Source organism: Branchiostoma floridae, chromosome 12 (genome assembly GCF_000003815.2).
Source record: "Branchiostoma floridae strain S238N-H82 chromosome 12, Bfl_VNyyK, whole genome shotgun sequence".
NCBI lineage: Eukaryota > Metazoa > Chordata > Leptocardii > Amphioxiformes > Branchiostomatidae > Branchiostoma > Branchiostoma floridae.
The window spans coordinates 6,893,048-6,910,715 of NC_049990.1; the positions used below are offsets into that span (position 1 = coordinate 6,893,048).

The following is a 17,668-nucleotide window of genomic DNA, read 5'->3' on the forward strand; positions in this document are numbered from 1 at the left end:
TTTAATCCCTCTGGCGAAAAAGTCTGGTTCTGTGTCCAAAATTTCAACTCTGTCTAGTGACACTGAATGACCCGGCGATTCTATGTGTATATGTTGGGAAACTTCTGAGGTTTTTGAACTCGGGCGTTTGTGCTCAAGGAACCTGGTCTTAAGTGATCTCTCAGTCTCCCCAATATAGGATTCTGTATATGTGACTCTGTTCCACATATTGATATACTTCATATTTACATGCACAAAGTAACTCTTGGGCTGCTAACTCAATATGTACTCAATATGAAACATACACTAGAAAATACACTATAAGTCACTGCAACATTTAGTAGACCGACTCCACAATTTACATGCACAGTAAAATATATACAGACTGAGTCATTTGGATACCCTGTAATTTTCTTGATATGTTCTTTAGAACATGGAAGAGATAAGAGAAGACCATGACAAATCAGAATGTTGAAAGCCCATAGGAGGAATCTGTCAACCAGGGCTGTCTCCGGGACCCGTCCCTCTGTTCTGGGATGGAAATTTGCTTGTTGGGACAGAAAATAATTTTACCTTATCTGTCCCAAAAATAACATTAGAATTAAAACCGTTGAAAATGTACTTCCATAAGCTTGGAATGACATATTCAACCAGGAAAATCAACATGGGCTCCCAAACAAAGCGTGGGACGGAAAAAAAATTTAAGCTGGAAACAGCCCTAAGTCTTAAAACTTTTCCTTGAGGATGCTATTTACAAGATGTACACACTACTATCTCTGCGATGTCCTTCTTGAATTCCCTGTGTTTCCTCCAGACTGGGATTGCCCTCCGCTTGTAGCTTGCCTGGAGTTTCCACCAGTTCCGCTGGGTTGTTTTGACCCCCCAGACTTGGACTGGGTGGGCTGTCGAGAAGGGGCCTTGCTGATTGGCTGCGTGCTGACCTTTGACCCCGCCGTGGGAAGACGGGATGTTTGTCTGGTGGGGGCAGGGGAGACGGATGCTGACCTTGGGAACTGGAACAAAGATTGAGAAAAAATTAGGAGAATCTAAAAAAATCTGCTGGAGGATAAAAAATTGAGATACATGTCCCTTCAATGATTGCCTTTGAGCTGTCACCAATAGGTAAATGATTTACTTGGCAACTCTGAACTTCACTTTCTGTCACACTGCAGTGAATGCAACTAGTATATGGAACATACATAATGCCAAAACACTAACCAACAGACACCGAAAACAATACCTTCATCTCCGCAACAAAATCAACAGTGCAAAGATATTGTTTCCATTTTATCCCTACTGTACAACAGAATTGTTTCAACAGTGAACTTAAAACACTGCACAAAGTCTCCAAGAAGGTGAACGAATTTAGAGTAGAAAAAACAGTACCTGCACTCCAAGGATCATCTCCTGGAGGGTTCTCTTGTCTTCCTTCTTGTACGCGGTGACCTCGTCAGGGTGGTACTTTCCGTCCTGCTGCTGAATGGCGCGGTCCATCATCTCGTACAGAAGATGTCTCACGTACAGTTCTGCATCGACGTACGTGCGCCCCGACAGTGCCCAGCGCTGGTGCCGCATGGTCTGCTCCTGGCGCCACCGCTGGGGCTGGTACACATCGGACCTGGAGAGGCATTGTGACAACTTGAAGGGTTGTAGACTTTAAACTTTAAAAAATAAAACATCAGACCTGGAGTGGCATTCAAACAAAATAATATTGTTACAATCTATCCCAGACAGAATCTCTCAAGAGGGTCTGCATGCCTTTTTCAGTGAGGTGTAGCAACCATTAAGCATTGCTGGTAGGGGTGGGTACCAGCACAGAAAATTCAGGCACAGGTACGGTCCAGGTTCAGAGGATCAGGTCCAGGTCCGCACCTGAGTCTGGACCTGATCGTCTGTGAAAACTTGAATGAGTGATACTGAAAACAATGGTCCATTTTGCTACAGAGGATTCTGTTTGATGGAGTATCCAACTTCCATGGCATTGGCGTTTTAAAATCCTATCTTTATATGACAACAGTAACTACTTCTGTTTTAGACCAAGTTTGACTGTACAACCTTGCAAGTAAAAATGACTATCAACTCTCCTCTAGTCTTCGGTCTTGTTCTTTTCTTGGACCGGTAAACCTATTCATTTTCGATTCGGTCCAACATCCAGTCCACTGTATTTTTTTCAGGTCCATTTTTTCTGGACTGGTCCAACAAGAAAAAACTGTTTTGTACCAGTACACCATACCGGTAACCTTCCCTAGTTGCTGGTCCTTCTAGATTTACTGTTATGCATTGCAAGGATCTCCCCCTTGTAGGCCCTTCTTTCAAGAGAACAACAGCCCATGGCTAAAACAAATGAGCAGGGTACTGACCAGAGCTTGTAGGCCTCCCACATCTCCTGTCTGGCGCTGCCTGAGTTTTTGTCCTGCAGCTTCAGGACAGACACAAAGTGCTGTTTCTTCATGTAGGACAGGATCATGAACCTGCCGTGGACATCTGCAACCTGTGAACACAAAAACATGGACATGGTGGAAAACTAGCATACGTGCATGGACTGTATAAGGAGTGAGATACCATTGTGAATATCAGATTTAGGTACCGTTTAGCTAAATAGATTCAGATACCATTAGGTTTAAGAGACCTAGATACCATTTAGTTCAATACCATCTAGATACCATTTACATTTAATAGATCTAGCTAATTTCTAGATTTAATAGATCTAGATACCATTTTGCTTATAGAACTAAATACATGTATCATTTAGCTTAATAGATCTAGATACCATTTACAGGTAGTTTAAAGACCTAAAAACATGTACCACTAAGCTAGCTATCTTGATAAATCTAGGTACCACTTAGCATAAAGCATCAAGATACCATTTAGATTGATAGATTTAGCCTAACAGATCTAATTAGATTCCATTAAGTTAATAAATGTAGCCTCTACCCTGATGTTTGTCCCAGAAGGCCAGTTGATTTCCTTTGGGTTGAGCCTGCAGCCAGTGGAGTCCTGGCTTGTACCCAGGATGTAGCTGCCAGTGTTCACAGAGTACCCTACCACAGTGCCACAAATCACTGCAATGATGTACTCTGAGCCTGTCACGTCGTGGGGACGCGTCACCTAGAAAAGGAAAACAAAACTGTGTGAGGTCAATGAAGGTCAGACATCCAGCTAATAAGATATGCCAAAAAGCAGTTACTGAAGCGACTGGATATGATTTTGGAATTAAGGTTTGCTTTTTGGCAAAACTGTGTGAGGCATATTGAAACATTATAAAACAACAATCAAAGAAAATTTGTTTGAGAGGTTTTGCCATGATTTAAACATATGTATACTAACGAAACTGTAGTAGTAAGTTTTAACTTTAAGTCCACACATGATCGATCATGGCATGTTGCTGGTTGGTTGGCAAGGTAGGGTTAAATTTAGAGTCGTCTGCACCAGCTGACTATGAATTTTGACAAATCAAACAAGGAATAATCATGTTTTTCTTAGATACAATGAGAGGAGAGAACTTGAACTTGATAGATTCCAGGCTACTCCTACCCAATACCCTTGGTTTGAAAGTTGTCAGGAGCAAAGTCATGGGAAGGTCCTAAATGTGTAACAAAGGTGTTACACACAAAGCAGACAAGTCTTCACAAACAAAGTCTCACATCAAAGTATGCTGCATTCCCTTCAACACAGCGTTCGAACTCCGTGTCCGTGAGGTTGTGATCGATCCTGAGTCTCGTCATCTCCATGGTAACCACATCAACACTGACAAAGGTCACGTGGGGAGGCTTGGGAGGGTGCTCCGGGTACAAGAGCATGAAGAAGATCTCTGTCCCGGTGGTGTTGAACCTGCAGCTGAGAATGCGGCTTGCAGGGAGCTTAAAAAGAAAAGTGACATAGTTTGAAAGGAAACCACTTGCTGATACAGTAGACATATGGCAATATTCATGGACAAACAAGTTAGCATAAGAGTTTTTTTAAGACACAATGTACACAGAAACATTGAACATAGTTTATCTCCTGTAAATCTTTTTAAATAATTGCATGGGTTTTATTTTCTCAGTTTTCATGGCAGCTTCTAGATCTACACAACAAAATTATGACATCTGTGTTTCCAACATATTACTACTGTAATGTTACCACTGGATTGTTGCAACTGAAAATGTACATGTACAACACTGAAAAAACCTACTTTTACAGAAATTCAGTCCCACAAAAACAAATTTATAGCATATGAGATATTTCTCACAAGCATAGTAGTGATTCAATTGAATACGAAGTTGTATAGAATTAAATCATCAGCAATCTTAACAGCAACTTTTTGATACATTATCAGAAGAATTTGATAAAAATTGCTGATCTTTTGAAGAGGTTCTGCATGGGGGGGTCCCGACAACGATTTACACTGAATTCAGAAGAACCCCCTACGTATTACGCTAAATCAAGGAAGGCCATTACGCTAAATTTGGTCGCCTTGCTATGAATTACATAGATAAGATGGTTTTCCCTACGAATTACGGGAAATAAAAATAGGCTGCCTACGCCTTACGTAAAAAAGCATGCAGACCCTCTTTGAAGAGCTCATGTCAAGGAAATAAAGTTGGCCTCACCTTTTTCGGCTTGTATATCCTGGTCATGTATGTGGACAGCTGTCCGGTGGACTTGTGCCTGGACACAATGTGGAACAGCGCTCCCGCCTGGGTCACATCGGTGGGCTTGTAGATGGTCGTCTGGTAGGGGACAAAAACTATTGTTACAACATCGAGGTCAAATTTGTGTATGCTTAACAAGAGCTTTGTGGACTTGTAGATGGTTGTCTAGTATGAGACAAAAACTCTTAATGTTCATAGTTTTCAGTGGCCACTTCAACGCGAACTAAAAACCACCGCGAACATTTTTTCATGGCAGTAAGAGACTACAATGCATGGTGCTAGACCACGGACTTAAGTTAAAACCTCCGCAAAAAGTCCTTTTTCCCACTACCGCGAAATTAAATCCCCGCAAACTTAAATGCATTTACAGTATTTCTTACAACATCAACATCAAATTTTTGTATACTTAACAAGAGCCATAGGATGTGGGCTTGTAGATGGTTGTCTGGTAGGGGACAAAAACTTTTGGTTACAACATCAACGTCAAATTTTTGTACTTGTCCAGAACATGACATCTTTTAGCGGGACATTTTGCTAGGGTACCATAGAAGGCTGCTAGGAGGCTCATAATTGAACTTGTCCTTCATTTTGCCAACACCTATCCACATACCGAATGCCACACATACATGTATCAAAGATCCATCTATAGCTTCTATGGATAAGCTGTCCACACACATAAAAAACTAGACCCAAAACATGACCTTCTTGGGAAAACAATGAATGTTAGCAAATCATAGTTAAACAGCAGAATCAAAATATCTATGCTGTAGTATAGTGTTTTGTGCAATGGTTATTCAATTAAAGAAGAAAAAAGAAAAGAAAAACAAAACTAACAACAAGGTCTTTCCCTGGAAAGTAGTCTCGATGCCAAGGGTCCTCCAATCCCAGTAAAGCGATGTCATCTTCTGCTTTGTCTCTCTCCTTTGCGAGATCCTGGCGACTCTTTTCCTGCTTCTGTTTGTTCTGAACGTCGGTGTAGATGATTTTGGGCTGGATGTTGGAGGTTGGGGTGAACGTCCTCTCAGCGGTTTCCAAACGGTACTTCTTGAAGGGTACGAACCAGTCATAGCTGCTGATATGTCTCCTGTAGAGAGCACATTACATAAAGAGAAATATATGTTATGCTTACTCAATTATGTAGATGAGACACTATCTAAAATCAAGCCTATTCTATTCCTATCAACTCTAAGGTACAATGTATTGTTAACCGAGGTATATTTGTATTCCGCAGTTATTCCCCAATGCTATATACTGTACATGCAGGTCACCAGAATAACAGGAGATGAAAATCATGTCATGATTTGGGGTGGATAGGTCACAACAAAACAAAACCAGTGCCAAGGTTTAGAGACTTGCAGTACTATTTTCTACCAGTGGACTAGCTTGATCTTCAGATCAAGGAGGTTGACCCACTTGTTCTGATGTGCGGGCAACTTTAGCTTAGCTTTTATCAAAGTCACAGCCATACCTCTTGTACTTCCAGTGGAAGATGTAGCCCTTGGTATCCACGGTGACCAGGTCTCCGTTGTTGTGTATGTTCCCCATCAGCATGACCGGGGACTGGTGAGCGCGCAGGAGTTCCGCCTCCATCCCGTTAGCTAAACTGTTCCACTCACCCGTCTGGATCTGGGGACAATAAGTGAGTTCATGGTTCCGATTGCACATGCACGAGGTCAAAGGGGAAGACCCTTAAAAATGCTTATGTCACCAAAATTTGACATTTCTGCCACCAGGTAATCAAGCTAATTTCTGCCTGTAAACATGGCAGCCAATTTGGAAACTGTCACCACAACTTAAGATTCTGGCATCGTAATTAGCCTTTTGACAAATGAGAGAGTAGTTATATCTTTATTTTGCTTTCCTACATTTTGACAGAGGTGGGCCGGACTTTAGGATTGCTCCTTTTTAGTGACTTTTATGTCAAAATTCTTCCTGGAGTCAGGGTGAATGATGTATATCATCACCATAAGGCTGATACCATGTGTACGAGCTGGGTAATTTGAAATGAATCACCAACTACAGACAGAAGGATCTGCACCATCGCACACCGGGGCATGCCCCTACTCTTTACTGTGGAGGGTTCTTAACGTTTCTGGGGTGTGGTTCTCCCCAGACACTGGACCTCCATGTTGGATCCATCCATACTACAATACCGACCTCAGTTTATTGAGCAGTTACTCAAGCAACTGGATATTATTTTGGAAATAGTCAGACGTTTCAGACAGGCGTCCGGTGTCTTTCATCAGTGACACTGGAGAAATCTTGTTGGAGATATCCTAGCTGTAAATGGATATGCAAAAAAGAACTAGATGGAGAACAATTGTATCTTGTGAACTATGAATCAATATGCAAAAGGAGAGGGAGACAAGTTTTTAGTAGTCCAAAGGAAACAATGGTTAGACAAGTTAAGACTGTGTTGATGCACTGGATGATTGTCTGAAACGTCTGACCATTTCCAAAATCATATCCAGTTGCTTGGGTAACTGCTTTTTAGCATACAATGCCTACCTTCTCATTAACCACCCTCGGTGTTGTCAGCTTGTTGATCTTGGTGTCTCCCAGCATCAGTTTTTCTGCATCACACTTCAGGAGATCTCCGTTCTCCAGACAAATAACCAGGTCACTCTGTAGAAATGGGACAATGTTTCATCACATTTTTCTTGCTCACACAAGCCCAAACAATCTGTAAAATGTATTCATGTGTGAGTCACAAAACCAGCCTACCACTGCCTGTGATGCTAATAAATGAAATAAAATATTTTTAGATTTGTGAATCTCTTGCTACTTCTGTCTAATGCAAAGAATCTGACATTGTCTACAATGTTTTGTTCACTCATCAGTTGCAGCTTCTACTAGAAAAGGGGTATTACCTGCATCTGTATCCATATAGCCAGTATAACAGCTCTTTAGCGTAACACATCTGTGCATCTATTATTGTTTAAAGCTTTCTATCTAGGGAGAATTCCCCAACTGTACCTGTGATCCAAAAAGAGTTGTAGACGGATGAAAGGCCGCCGCCGTGGGAGCAAACCTTCCTGTCTGGACCTGGTTCTCGAAGAACGGCCCCTCCGTGAAGTTGAAGTCATCTTCATCCACGTCCATGACCAGCAGCTGGGTCAGCTCCGCCGGGAACACTCCATCGCTGTCCTTCTCAAGGCCGAGAGCTGTGCAACAAAGGTCAAATTTAGCAGCAATCTATAATATACGTAATACTAATAAGAGATGTAATAAATCATAAAATTGGATTAAACATAAATGTGGTCCGATCATAAAAGGTTGATGATATTTGTTGTATGATTTGCTGGGAGCACTCTCGCTGTCCTTCTCAAGGCCAAGTGCTGTGCAACAAAGGTCAAATTTGGCAGCAAAGAATGCTCTGCAGAAATCAAAGATAAAATACATGTACTGTGAATAAGGAGTTGCTGGTGTGTTATGCTGAAGGGCGGTTATAATGGCTAATAGTATATAAATACAGATACAGAATGTATTATAGAATTGCATTAAAAGGAAATTTGCGATGATTTCCATGTGATCCTATGAAAGTTGAAGATGTTTGTTTTACCTTTAATGTCTTCTTTGTGCACCCCTCCGGACTGAATGGACCAGACCAGTAAGACACCCTGTAATGAAGAAAGGAAGATTTTTTTGTGCTTTCAAAAAACCTTTTAGTCCAAAACAAAAGATTATCCTTACAAAACAAACAGATGAAGGTGTACTGCAAGACACAGACAAGATAATCAATAAGAAAAAAAACTTAGTCCCATCGATTGTGACTTGTTAATTAAGCCAATATTGTTAACTTACTGTCTCGTTGATTGTAATTTGTTTGGCCAATATCGTTAACTTACTGTCTCGTTAATTGTGATGATCCTGGTCCCATCCAGACTCCAGCAGATGTACAACACCTCATCGTCTGACGTTCCCTCGTTCCTGATTTCCCTGACAGGCCGGGGTGCAGGCTCCATCCACACATCATACACCATGATGTCACCTGGGAGGGGACATCAACACTTTGTTTTACTCATTCTTCTTTGCAAAGCATCACCTCTAGCCTATATAATATACGGCTAAACGCTTTCTTTAGATAAAAATGTTTCTCTGACTGGCTGACAGCTAGTTTGAGGCCAAGCACACAAAAGTGGAAACCTCATCAGGCTGCAGGCTAGGATCTGTGTAGGAGAATGGCTTTACTGTGAGTTTAGAGGATACATGTGCTATTGATGGTCCAGTGGTTAGGGGCAGTGGTTAGTGTCCTTGGTCAAGACACCTCACAAGACTTTCCTCACTCTACCCAGGTGTGAATGAGTACCTGACTTTGGATGGAGAGGTATTAAAATGGGAAGGATAGGCTCTGCCTTTCAATACTGTGCCCAAAACACTGTGGGTTAAAAACACAAAGCCCCTACAAGACTATGGGACCTTAACCCTAAGCTTTTAAGTTACAAAATTGGTTCAAGCCTACTTGCACATTCATGGGCCAATCTTCTATATTATCAAACTGTAGAAACTGTCCCCTCGTCATAATGTGCGCAGGATAATAGTAATCACTTACATATAGTTACATATAGGTCTATCCTTACCATGTACACTTCCCAAGGCTAGAAGTCTCTGGTCTGGGGACAGGGCAGCACTGGAGATACCCTGCATCCTTTTACTGTATAGATAAAAATTTAAAAACAAGAAATGTCACATCTTCATCAGAAATTACATAACCTATAAACAGACACATGGTTTAAATTTCAAAAAAATACACACAGTCTCCTGAAGAACTAGTAGACTGTTCCATTGACCCCATGACTTCGCTTCCTGTCATTCCGAGTGATTTTGCAGTGACACCACGTCTTGTATGTATGAAATACATAACACAGACAGACAAACAAACACACCCAAAACAGTGTAACAGTGAGGTTCAAGGACTGCTAAACAGGCTGCGCAAAATGGCTTTAAGCCTTTTGACCAAACAGTTTAGTGTCTGGATTTGTGAGCTAGTGGCCCAGGATCAGCAAGGGTTCGAATCCCAGAAGTCAGGATATTTGTATATATTGTTTCTGTCTGTTTCTACTCCTTTCTTACAACAGCACCTCCCATTTCATTGAGGTAATTCTGTATATCAACTATATGATCCTCTTGCCATACATGTCAAAGACACCAGACCTGATTTTGAAGGTGACCAGAACGTCTGGCACCATCTTCCTGAAGTGCTGTGCCTCCTGTTGGCTGTAGTTCTGGAAGACGTCTTGTAACTGATCCGACTCTCTCAGGTCCATGGGGAGCAGGTGAAGGTAGTTCAGGGTCGTGATGTCTCCCTCCTCTGGGCTATAGTACAGGGAAGAAGATTGAGCAAAATCGTCTTTTGCCTTACTCAATAGTCACCATACATGTACATTTGTATAACAGGACCCAAAGTTCACTTCAAGGTTACAGGATAGGTGAGAACTGGAATGGCATCTTTTCTTCCTAAAGCCTAGGTCACAACCCATTGTATGTGCAACTGCGTGCTGTTTACATGCAAAAATGTGGGCAAGTTTGGGGATCTGTAGTGGTAAGTACCACCCAGGGCTCTAGCCAGCTCGAAATTTTTTTCCATCAGCCAATTCTAATCGTCGTGAAAACCGCGAAAATTCATTTTCCCTATGACACTACAAAGTAGTAAATTGACGGGAAAACGGATGCTGGCTAGAGCCCTGGTACCACCACCATAAGATATCCTATGGATTTGGGTGCACGCAGACATGCCGTAACACTTTAAGTGCATGCAGAAGTTTCTCTGCATTCGAATTGCAAAATTCACCCCATTGAAAATGGTTGAAATAGACTGTACCCAGGTTACCTTGGAAGACCATCCTTGAGAATGCAGCGAAAGACACAAGGAAGACATGATATAAGATAACATCATTCACAGCAATTGCACAGTCAAGTCTATAAAAAAATATAAGAGAGAACCTGACAAAGATGCTATATAATACCTTTTTATTTATTCCATCCTGCAGTTCGTTTTCTAAGTTTTCAGGTGCAGTGTATTTTGTTGACTACTCCTGGTCCATACAACGTACATGCCCAATAATGAGTTGTTCAACATTCAACCTTCTCTATGTCCTCCAAAAGCAGTTACTCCATCAACTGGATATGATTTTGGAAATGGTCAGACATTTCAGATAATACCATCTTTTGTCAGTGACACTGAGCAGATACGTCTGACCATTTCCAAAATTATAACCAGTTGCTTGTATGAGTGACTACATTTTGGTGTATCTGATTACCTTCATCAATGTTCTCTATGTCCTCTATTCTCTTACCTTTCATCATCCTCTGCCACAGTCTCTCCCAGCATGTGGAGATGCTGGGTGTGATTCCACTGTTCCTTCCTGGAGACGGGCATAAAGAAAAGTTAGAGAAATTATATCATATATGTATACAAAATCAGGAAGATGGCATTTAAATGCTATACAAGACATGGCAAAGCAATAGCACGAACAGTTTATCAAACAGCAGCAAAATCTTTATTTCAACCCCATTCAGGCACGATTGTGAGCAGCCTAGTTTCAGACTGCATCCTACCTGAGTCTCTTTCTTTCGCTAGTCATGTGAGTGACTCCCCGGGTCACGAGGTCATAGGCCGGGTCTTCAGGGTCACGACCTTCAGTGATACCAGTTGTGACATTCTCTGTTGAGTTTATGACAAGATCCTGGCCCATCGCGCGTGACATCTCGTGGATGTGCCGAAGCTCCTCTGCTGTATCTCTTGTCATCTCCCGTGTAACCTGGCGATGAATGATGGAACATTGTCACAACAAAAACCTAGAGAGTAGAGAATTTACCTTCAACTCATCAAAGACCTAATCTTCCACTGGTCTTGAAAGAGAAGACAAACGTATTTACATGTTCATTATACTGGAGAAATTCTCCTAGCTCTTTTCGACAAGTCAAATGATCAGTGGAACTTCGTGAACAGTTTCACTGAATAATGGCACAACCACTGTTTTATTTTCACAGGCATTCTGGTGACTGTCTGATCACAAACAATCACTGTATATATGTAAATACTTTGCATTTGTGAATGCATCTGTAAGCAGCAACACATATTGTCATAATTGCTCTGAGGAAGGTGCACCGAAACATTGGTGGAAATAAAGCAGTGGTTACGTAAAACAGTCTCATTATTCAGTTTTCGATGAGTGGGCCATGGGTTAATGCTCTGTCTTCAGAACTGTGATTCTTTCCATGACATAAAACATTGTTGTCTGATATTACCTCTATGATGAACTCCTCTGCGATGAGTATAGCTGCCCTCCTGCGGGATACTGCCATGACTGAGTTCTCTAAATCCTTCTTGTCCAGTTCATACAGTTGTCTGTTAGGGCAAGTTAAGGTTACTAGTACTAGCAAAAAATAAAGCAGACAAAGTGATGATTTAGAAACCAACTGTTAAACAAAGGAAGGTGGTCAATGGTCCCATCACTAAAAAAGGTTGATTAGTTAACCCACAAAGAATGACCTGGGGACTAGCAATATTGTGCAGTCATTTTAATTGCTTTATACTATTAAGAGGGTGAACAAAAATTTGCAACTTTGTTTATATCATACTTAGGCTTATATTCACTATGTCCTAATGATGAAAAGGATACTCGTAAGTGTCCAACAGGACATCAGGGTCCTTTCTTCTAAAGAACTGGTCCAGAGCAACATCTACAAGTTCCTCAACAATGTCCCGCACCTGTAAAGAATTTTAGAAATCTGACTGTAAGTCTACTTCTTATGGATTTTCTAAAATTCATTATACAATTTGAGTTGAGACCTTCCTCTAAGATTTTAATGGGGAAATGTAATGTCTCACACAAAAAGGACCTTTGGGACACATACTGTAAACCTTGAAACTTTTGCTGCTGTTTTCTGTGTTTCCAACATATTAAAACTACTGTACTAAAGAATTGTTGCTGCAAATACTAAGTATACCTCAGAAACAAATGTTCTCAATATTGCAATGGAATGTTCACCGCAAAAATAAAACCACCGCAACCATTTTAAGATTTACAGTATCCAATACAGTCTAATGAAATCCCCATCATTTTGGGGACTTTGCTAGAGTGACTGAGTCAAGAAAAACTTTGGGTAAAACTCAAAACAAAAAGTCTCACCATGAAGAAGTCCTTCATCTGCCATGGTTCATACGACGCTGATCCCAACTCTCCGTTGTAAGGACGGCTCTTCCTGAGGTATTTGTTCTCCATGTAGTCTCTGTGGAGTCAAAAAAAATTGCTGAACATGTCTGGTTCCCTCTCTGTCGTAAGGAGATTTCTGGTAGAAATACACGGTCAGGCAACAAACTTCAGATTCCCAGAGCCAACACCTCTCGTTTAAGGAAAAGCCCGATATACTACATATGGTCTCACTACTCAATGATGACATCGTATAAACGATTTGCCTCTACCTTCTCAGTATTGTGCAATTACCTGAACATCTTTGGGACATTACGCATAGATCTAACTGCATATCCCTAGCTACTTAACATAACCATGTGGGTGTAGAAATAAGTCGTCCTGACTCTCAACTATAACACAATTGGACATAAGCCAAATAATACATAGCGGAAGACAGTAGACACTTGCCCTCCCGTCACAGCACCCAGAGTGCACAGAGCATTGGGTCCCTCGTCAGGCACACCAGAGACAACCTACCAAAATTGTTTTGTCCCATTCATTGTTTGGGAGCCCATATTATTGATTTTCTTGGTTAAATACATGTACATGTATGTCAATTCAAGCTTATAAAAGTACTTTTTCAAGAGTATCATGTGATTTTGGGGATGGATGGGGTAAAACTATAATTTTCTGTCCCAACAAGCAAATTTTCGTCCTTAGACGGAAAGTAGGTCCCGGAGACAGCCCTTATATGCTGCCACTTTGGCATATTTTCACCACACCAAGACAAGTAACACAAACTGATTACAACACTTCTGTTTCACATTTCCATATAAAATCTCTTACCTGAGAGCTCTGACATCAGCAGACATGGCTGGCAGGTTGTCCCTGGTGTGCCTGACGAGGGACCCGATGCTCTGTGCACTCTGGGTACTGTGACGGGAGGGGAAGCGTCTGCTGTCTTCACCTGTGCACCAAAACATGGACATATGGGACTGGTTAAAATGGTGAGAGGAAAATGAGCTTTCTCTCTCTCTTTTCTATATCAGAAAAAAATTGAGAATTGAGAATTTGAGAACACTGGTACAAGAACTAAGAGACTGTCCATCCCGAAAAAAGTATGTGTATGGTCAGGGCATCTTGTTGATTTTCTTTGTAAAATCTGTCATTTTAAGCATATGAAACACATTTCATTGATGTAACGTACTGAAGTTAAGATTTTTGAGAAGGATGGGGCGAAATTTTTTCCGTCCCAACAAGCAAATTTTCGTCCCAGGACAGAGGGACGGGTTCTGGAGACAGCCCTGTGTAGGGTCTAAAACCAAGACTGACCAGTAATGCTCATAGAGGACGGATTGGGCAAATTTTTTCTCCGTCCCCAGCTGCAAAATTCCATCAAAGGACGGAAGAATGGTTGCTGGCTACAACCCTGGCAGGGTCTAAAACCAAGACCTACCAGTAGTGTCCCACTCGTCTCCTGGCCTCCTCTTCTGCTGCTCCAGCCGGTCCAGAATGCTCTGCTTCTCATCAATCAGCCTCTGCAACTCCACCTCCTGTTCCGTCTGTTTGTTTCTGTGTTGCTATGGTAACAAATAAATTATAAAGGAATCATCACACGGTTGAATTCAGATGGGCTTTTATTGACAGTAGTATATAGTGTCCATTATTTGATTATACTGCTGCTGCCAGCTGGGATCTCTAACACAGGGGTAGGTAGTATTGCATTGTACAATACATGTACATGTACATCTGGATTTGTTATAATATTCTAAAAATAGATATAACGTTCCCTCTTATAAGGAAATATACATTAAAAAATCAAGCCACAATCCATTGAAATGTAACAAGGGACAACAACATGGCATTTGTTGATATCTAAAGTGAGTGATAAAGTTCTATTGGTACATACCTGTCTTCTTCTGCTCAAGATATCATCCAGGAGTGGTGTTGGTTCTCTACCTGTGTCTGAGTGGGCAGTGCTGGGTGCTAGGGTTAAAACAACTGTTGTTCAGTTTCGAGTCTGCAGTTTGTACATGTACTGTTCAAGTCACTACTACATATTTGAGAGGGTCCATACCACAATGTATAATGCTAAGCTTGACTGTAAATCTTGGAAGGAATGCAGTTGTTTTACTTTCACAGTAAACCATATGTTGTGTCTTGAAAGTATTGGAGTTCCATACCATACTGCCTGACAGCTCTGGGTGCAGCCTCTGGTCCATACAGGTTGTTTAGCTCTCCTTGTAAGGCCCTTCCATTCAATCTATCCTGTATAACATTAACAATATATCTTTTCAAGCTTGTACATAAATACTGTAGCAACCTATAAATTTGCAAATAAGAATACTTTCAAAGAATAGACACACCATCGATCATATTTCTCTCCATCAAGTTGTTTTCTCCAGACACCAGACTTCATGTAAATCACAACCATCAACCTTGCTGTAAATCTAGTGAAGGGTCATATCATCTTCTAGCCAATTACATTTTTCTTTTCCCAGTCGATTTACAAATGATGAAACTATTTACTGTATTGAGTTGGTTTTCCAATCTCAAATGTAACCCTCCTCTACTAGTATCTATGTAGAAGGGTCTTGCTGTGAAATCAATTTGGGTTTGTTTCTTAGATTTTAATTACCTACCATAACCAGATCCTCTCTGGCCCTCCTGTCCTGCCGCAGGACTTTCCTCACATCAGTCAGTTCATCTTGCCTACGATACACAATAAAAACAACACGAGTTACAACATGTTTCCTGTGCAACCAGAATTGAAATGCTTGGCTTGCTAATTTGTTACGGTATATAAATGAACCAGTTGACCAATTTAGAACTAGATTCAGTGGCTCATCCTGTCAAGCTCCTGAGGCATAAGTACAACTGTTTATCACTAACTCATTACCCAGGGTCTACATGAAGGTAGATTTCGGGGCACCAGCAAATTCGCAGCATTATGCTTAACAGTAAACCAAGTAAAGGCGTTCTTATGAAAGGTTTTAGAATTAGATATAACGCTAGTTCACCTTAATCCGTGGAATAACCTCAATTCGTTGTTGCAAAAACCTGACTATTCAGAGATTTCAGGTCAGTGACCGGTTTCAAATGTCAACATTTTCAAAATATTGCAATGTGAAACTACCTTCTATCGACTTAACGATCCCCTAAATACTCTATTTTTGTATACACCAGATATAGGTTACCCTACGGATAAAGGTGAACTAACGTTATGTTCTTTGCATTGTTTTTTGTATTTATCAGTAACTCCTGACGATCAATATTCGATGAAAAATAATTTGTAACATAAAATAACAGCCACCAATACACTTCATGACAAATTCACAGACAGCGCTTAACGTTTTGAAAAGCAGGCCGAGTAGGACAAATGATTAGCTTGCTACGCTTGAAGAAAAGGGTATGTGGACCCTTATTTTTATTAGTTATTACATATCACGACTATACTACTCACTTGTCCTGTACAGCATACAGCAGGGCCTCTCTCTCCCTCTGTATGGACTGGAGCTTCAACTTCTGCAGGGCCAAGATGTCTTCTGCTCGCTTCTTCTTAGACATGCTGTCGGCTATCTTTTCTTAAAACAATTTGATAATAAATCATAATAGTCTAACATTACATCTTTACTATAGTACAGAATTGCTTCAACTGCAAACTTAAAACACTCTGAAAGTGAAACCAATCACGTGGCTGTAGCCAGTCTTTGTAAATGATTTAAAAAAAAAAAAAACAGCCACAGCAAATGCAAAACAGTGTTAATCAAGAAGGCAGAGCTCAGAAAAAAAAGGTGTGTGAAAAATTAAGTGTAAACTTCAAATCTTTAAGTTCTTGGACGACATATTTGAGATAAAAGAGAATATACCTGCAAAAAAATGGATCCGTTCCTAAAATGTTTGGAAGTTTAACAAAAGACGAACACATGGATTCTGTGCTGTGTGACTATGAAAACTTGTACTTCTGTACCTCTGAGATGCACCCCTCCCCCTTTTGATCGGACCTCGCCTCCTATGCAAACACTTGGGCCTTCGCCTAACCGCTATATCTGTTACATGGCTGAGAAAGGATCCTCAAAATTAGACCCGTTCCTTGAGAAAGCCGACCTAGCAACGATTACAAACTCGGCGGTAAAGTTTCCTTTCGTGACACTTGAACAAACCTCCAAAACACCTGTGGGGCCTCGCGTGAACCACAAGTTTTAGCTGTCTTTGAATACAATTAAATAGTGCATATCATATAGTTCGCATTTTATGAACAAACTTTGTAAAATTTCCATGTTATATTAATAATGAATAACAAAGCGCTAAAGATTATTTTGTAATTACTCTATTCTTGATATATTTATATCTACGAGGTATCACATAACAGCAATAATACAGGCACAAATAAAGTCATAACTAGACAGCCACCAGAAATCCTGTCTGGGTGGCACGCATAAACGCAGTTCATGAGCTTGGCCGGTTTTTAAAACAGGTTTATGATTTTAGTCAATAATATTCTTCCAACAAGATGAATATTTCCTACAATTCTTTCATGTCCAAGATTGTATAATACTGTTACCAATCAATAAATACGGTAAAATTTCCTCATGCTTTCAACTGCCTCGATAGCTCAGTTGGGAGAGCGTTAGACTGAAGTCCCGGAGGCCGACACACTGGCCTGTCTAACTGGTGATCTAAAGGTCCCCGGTTCAATCCCGGGTCGGGGCAAATTTTTTCCTCTTTTTTTTTCTACTAGCAACGTCCTTTATCATAGGATTTTTATAAGACATAGTAAATCTATGTTCGTGTTTATGTTTATGTTTTGGATAATTTTTGTTTTTTTGATAATTCTAATCATGACTTGAAATTTTTGTTGCACAAAACAGGTGCACCTACGACGTATACATTTGTACCTGTTTGGAAAACGACGTA

General features: G+C 40.7%; 1 protein-coding gene and 1 non-coding gene across 2 annotated transcripts; one reads left to right on the plus strand and one right to left on the minus strand.

Moving 5' to 3' along the window:
• Nucleotides 1-205: 205 nt before the first annotated feature.
• On the minus strand, nucleotides 206-16,639 carry LOC118428085. The gene is made up of 27 exons (XM_035838053.1): nucleotides 16,621-16,639; nucleotides 16,215-16,330; nucleotides 15,394-15,463; nucleotides 14,935-15,019; nucleotides 14,661-14,737; nucleotides 14,208-14,331; nucleotides 13,598-13,718; nucleotides 12,749-12,848; nucleotides 12,239-12,327; nucleotides 11,865-11,964; nucleotides 11,172-11,374; nucleotides 10,910-10,978; nucleotides 9,768-9,929; nucleotides 9,194-9,267; nucleotides 8,462-8,604; nucleotides 8,176-8,233; nucleotides 7,590-7,777; nucleotides 7,122-7,238; nucleotides 6,082-6,239; nucleotides 5,448-5,697; nucleotides 5,031-5,058; nucleotides 4,572-4,708; nucleotides 3,624-3,839; nucleotides 2,914-3,087; nucleotides 2,340-2,470; nucleotides 1,366-1,597; nucleotides 206-992 (listed from the first exon to the last, which is right to left on the minus strand). The coding sequence occupies exons 2-27, from the start codon at nucleotides 16,316-16,318 to the stop codon at nucleotides 750-752; spliced, it is 3,453 nt and encodes a 1,150-aa protein (XP_035693946.1). The 5' UTR covers nucleotides 16,319-16,330; nucleotides 16,621-16,639; the 3' UTR covers nucleotides 206-749.
• Nucleotides 16,640-17,355: 716 nt separating this feature from the next.
• On the plus strand, nucleotides 17,356-17,464 carry Trnaf-gaa. The gene is made up of 2 exons: nucleotides 17,356-17,392; nucleotides 17,429-17,464. It is a non-coding gene; the product is annotated as a tRNA-Phe (tRNA).
• The last annotated feature ends 204 nt before the right edge of the window (nucleotides 17,465-17,668 follow it).

What these genes read in the sequence shown, in the direction of transcription:
- LOC118428085 (XM_035838053.1), bottom strand. Translation starts at nt 16,318, where the DNA reads ATGTCTAAGAAGAAGCGAGCAGAAGACATCTTGGCCCTGCAGAAGTTG. An exon ending in GCTGATGTCAGAGCTCTCAG is followed by an intron (nt 12,849 to 13,597) that starts GTAAGAGATTTT and finishes TTGACTCCACAG; the next exon opens with AGACTACATGGAGAACAAAT. An exon ending in GGAATGCAGCATACTTTGAT is followed by an intron (nt 3,088 to 3,623) that starts GTGAGACTTTGT and finishes TTCCTTTTCTAG; the next exon opens with GTGACGCGTCCCCACGACGT.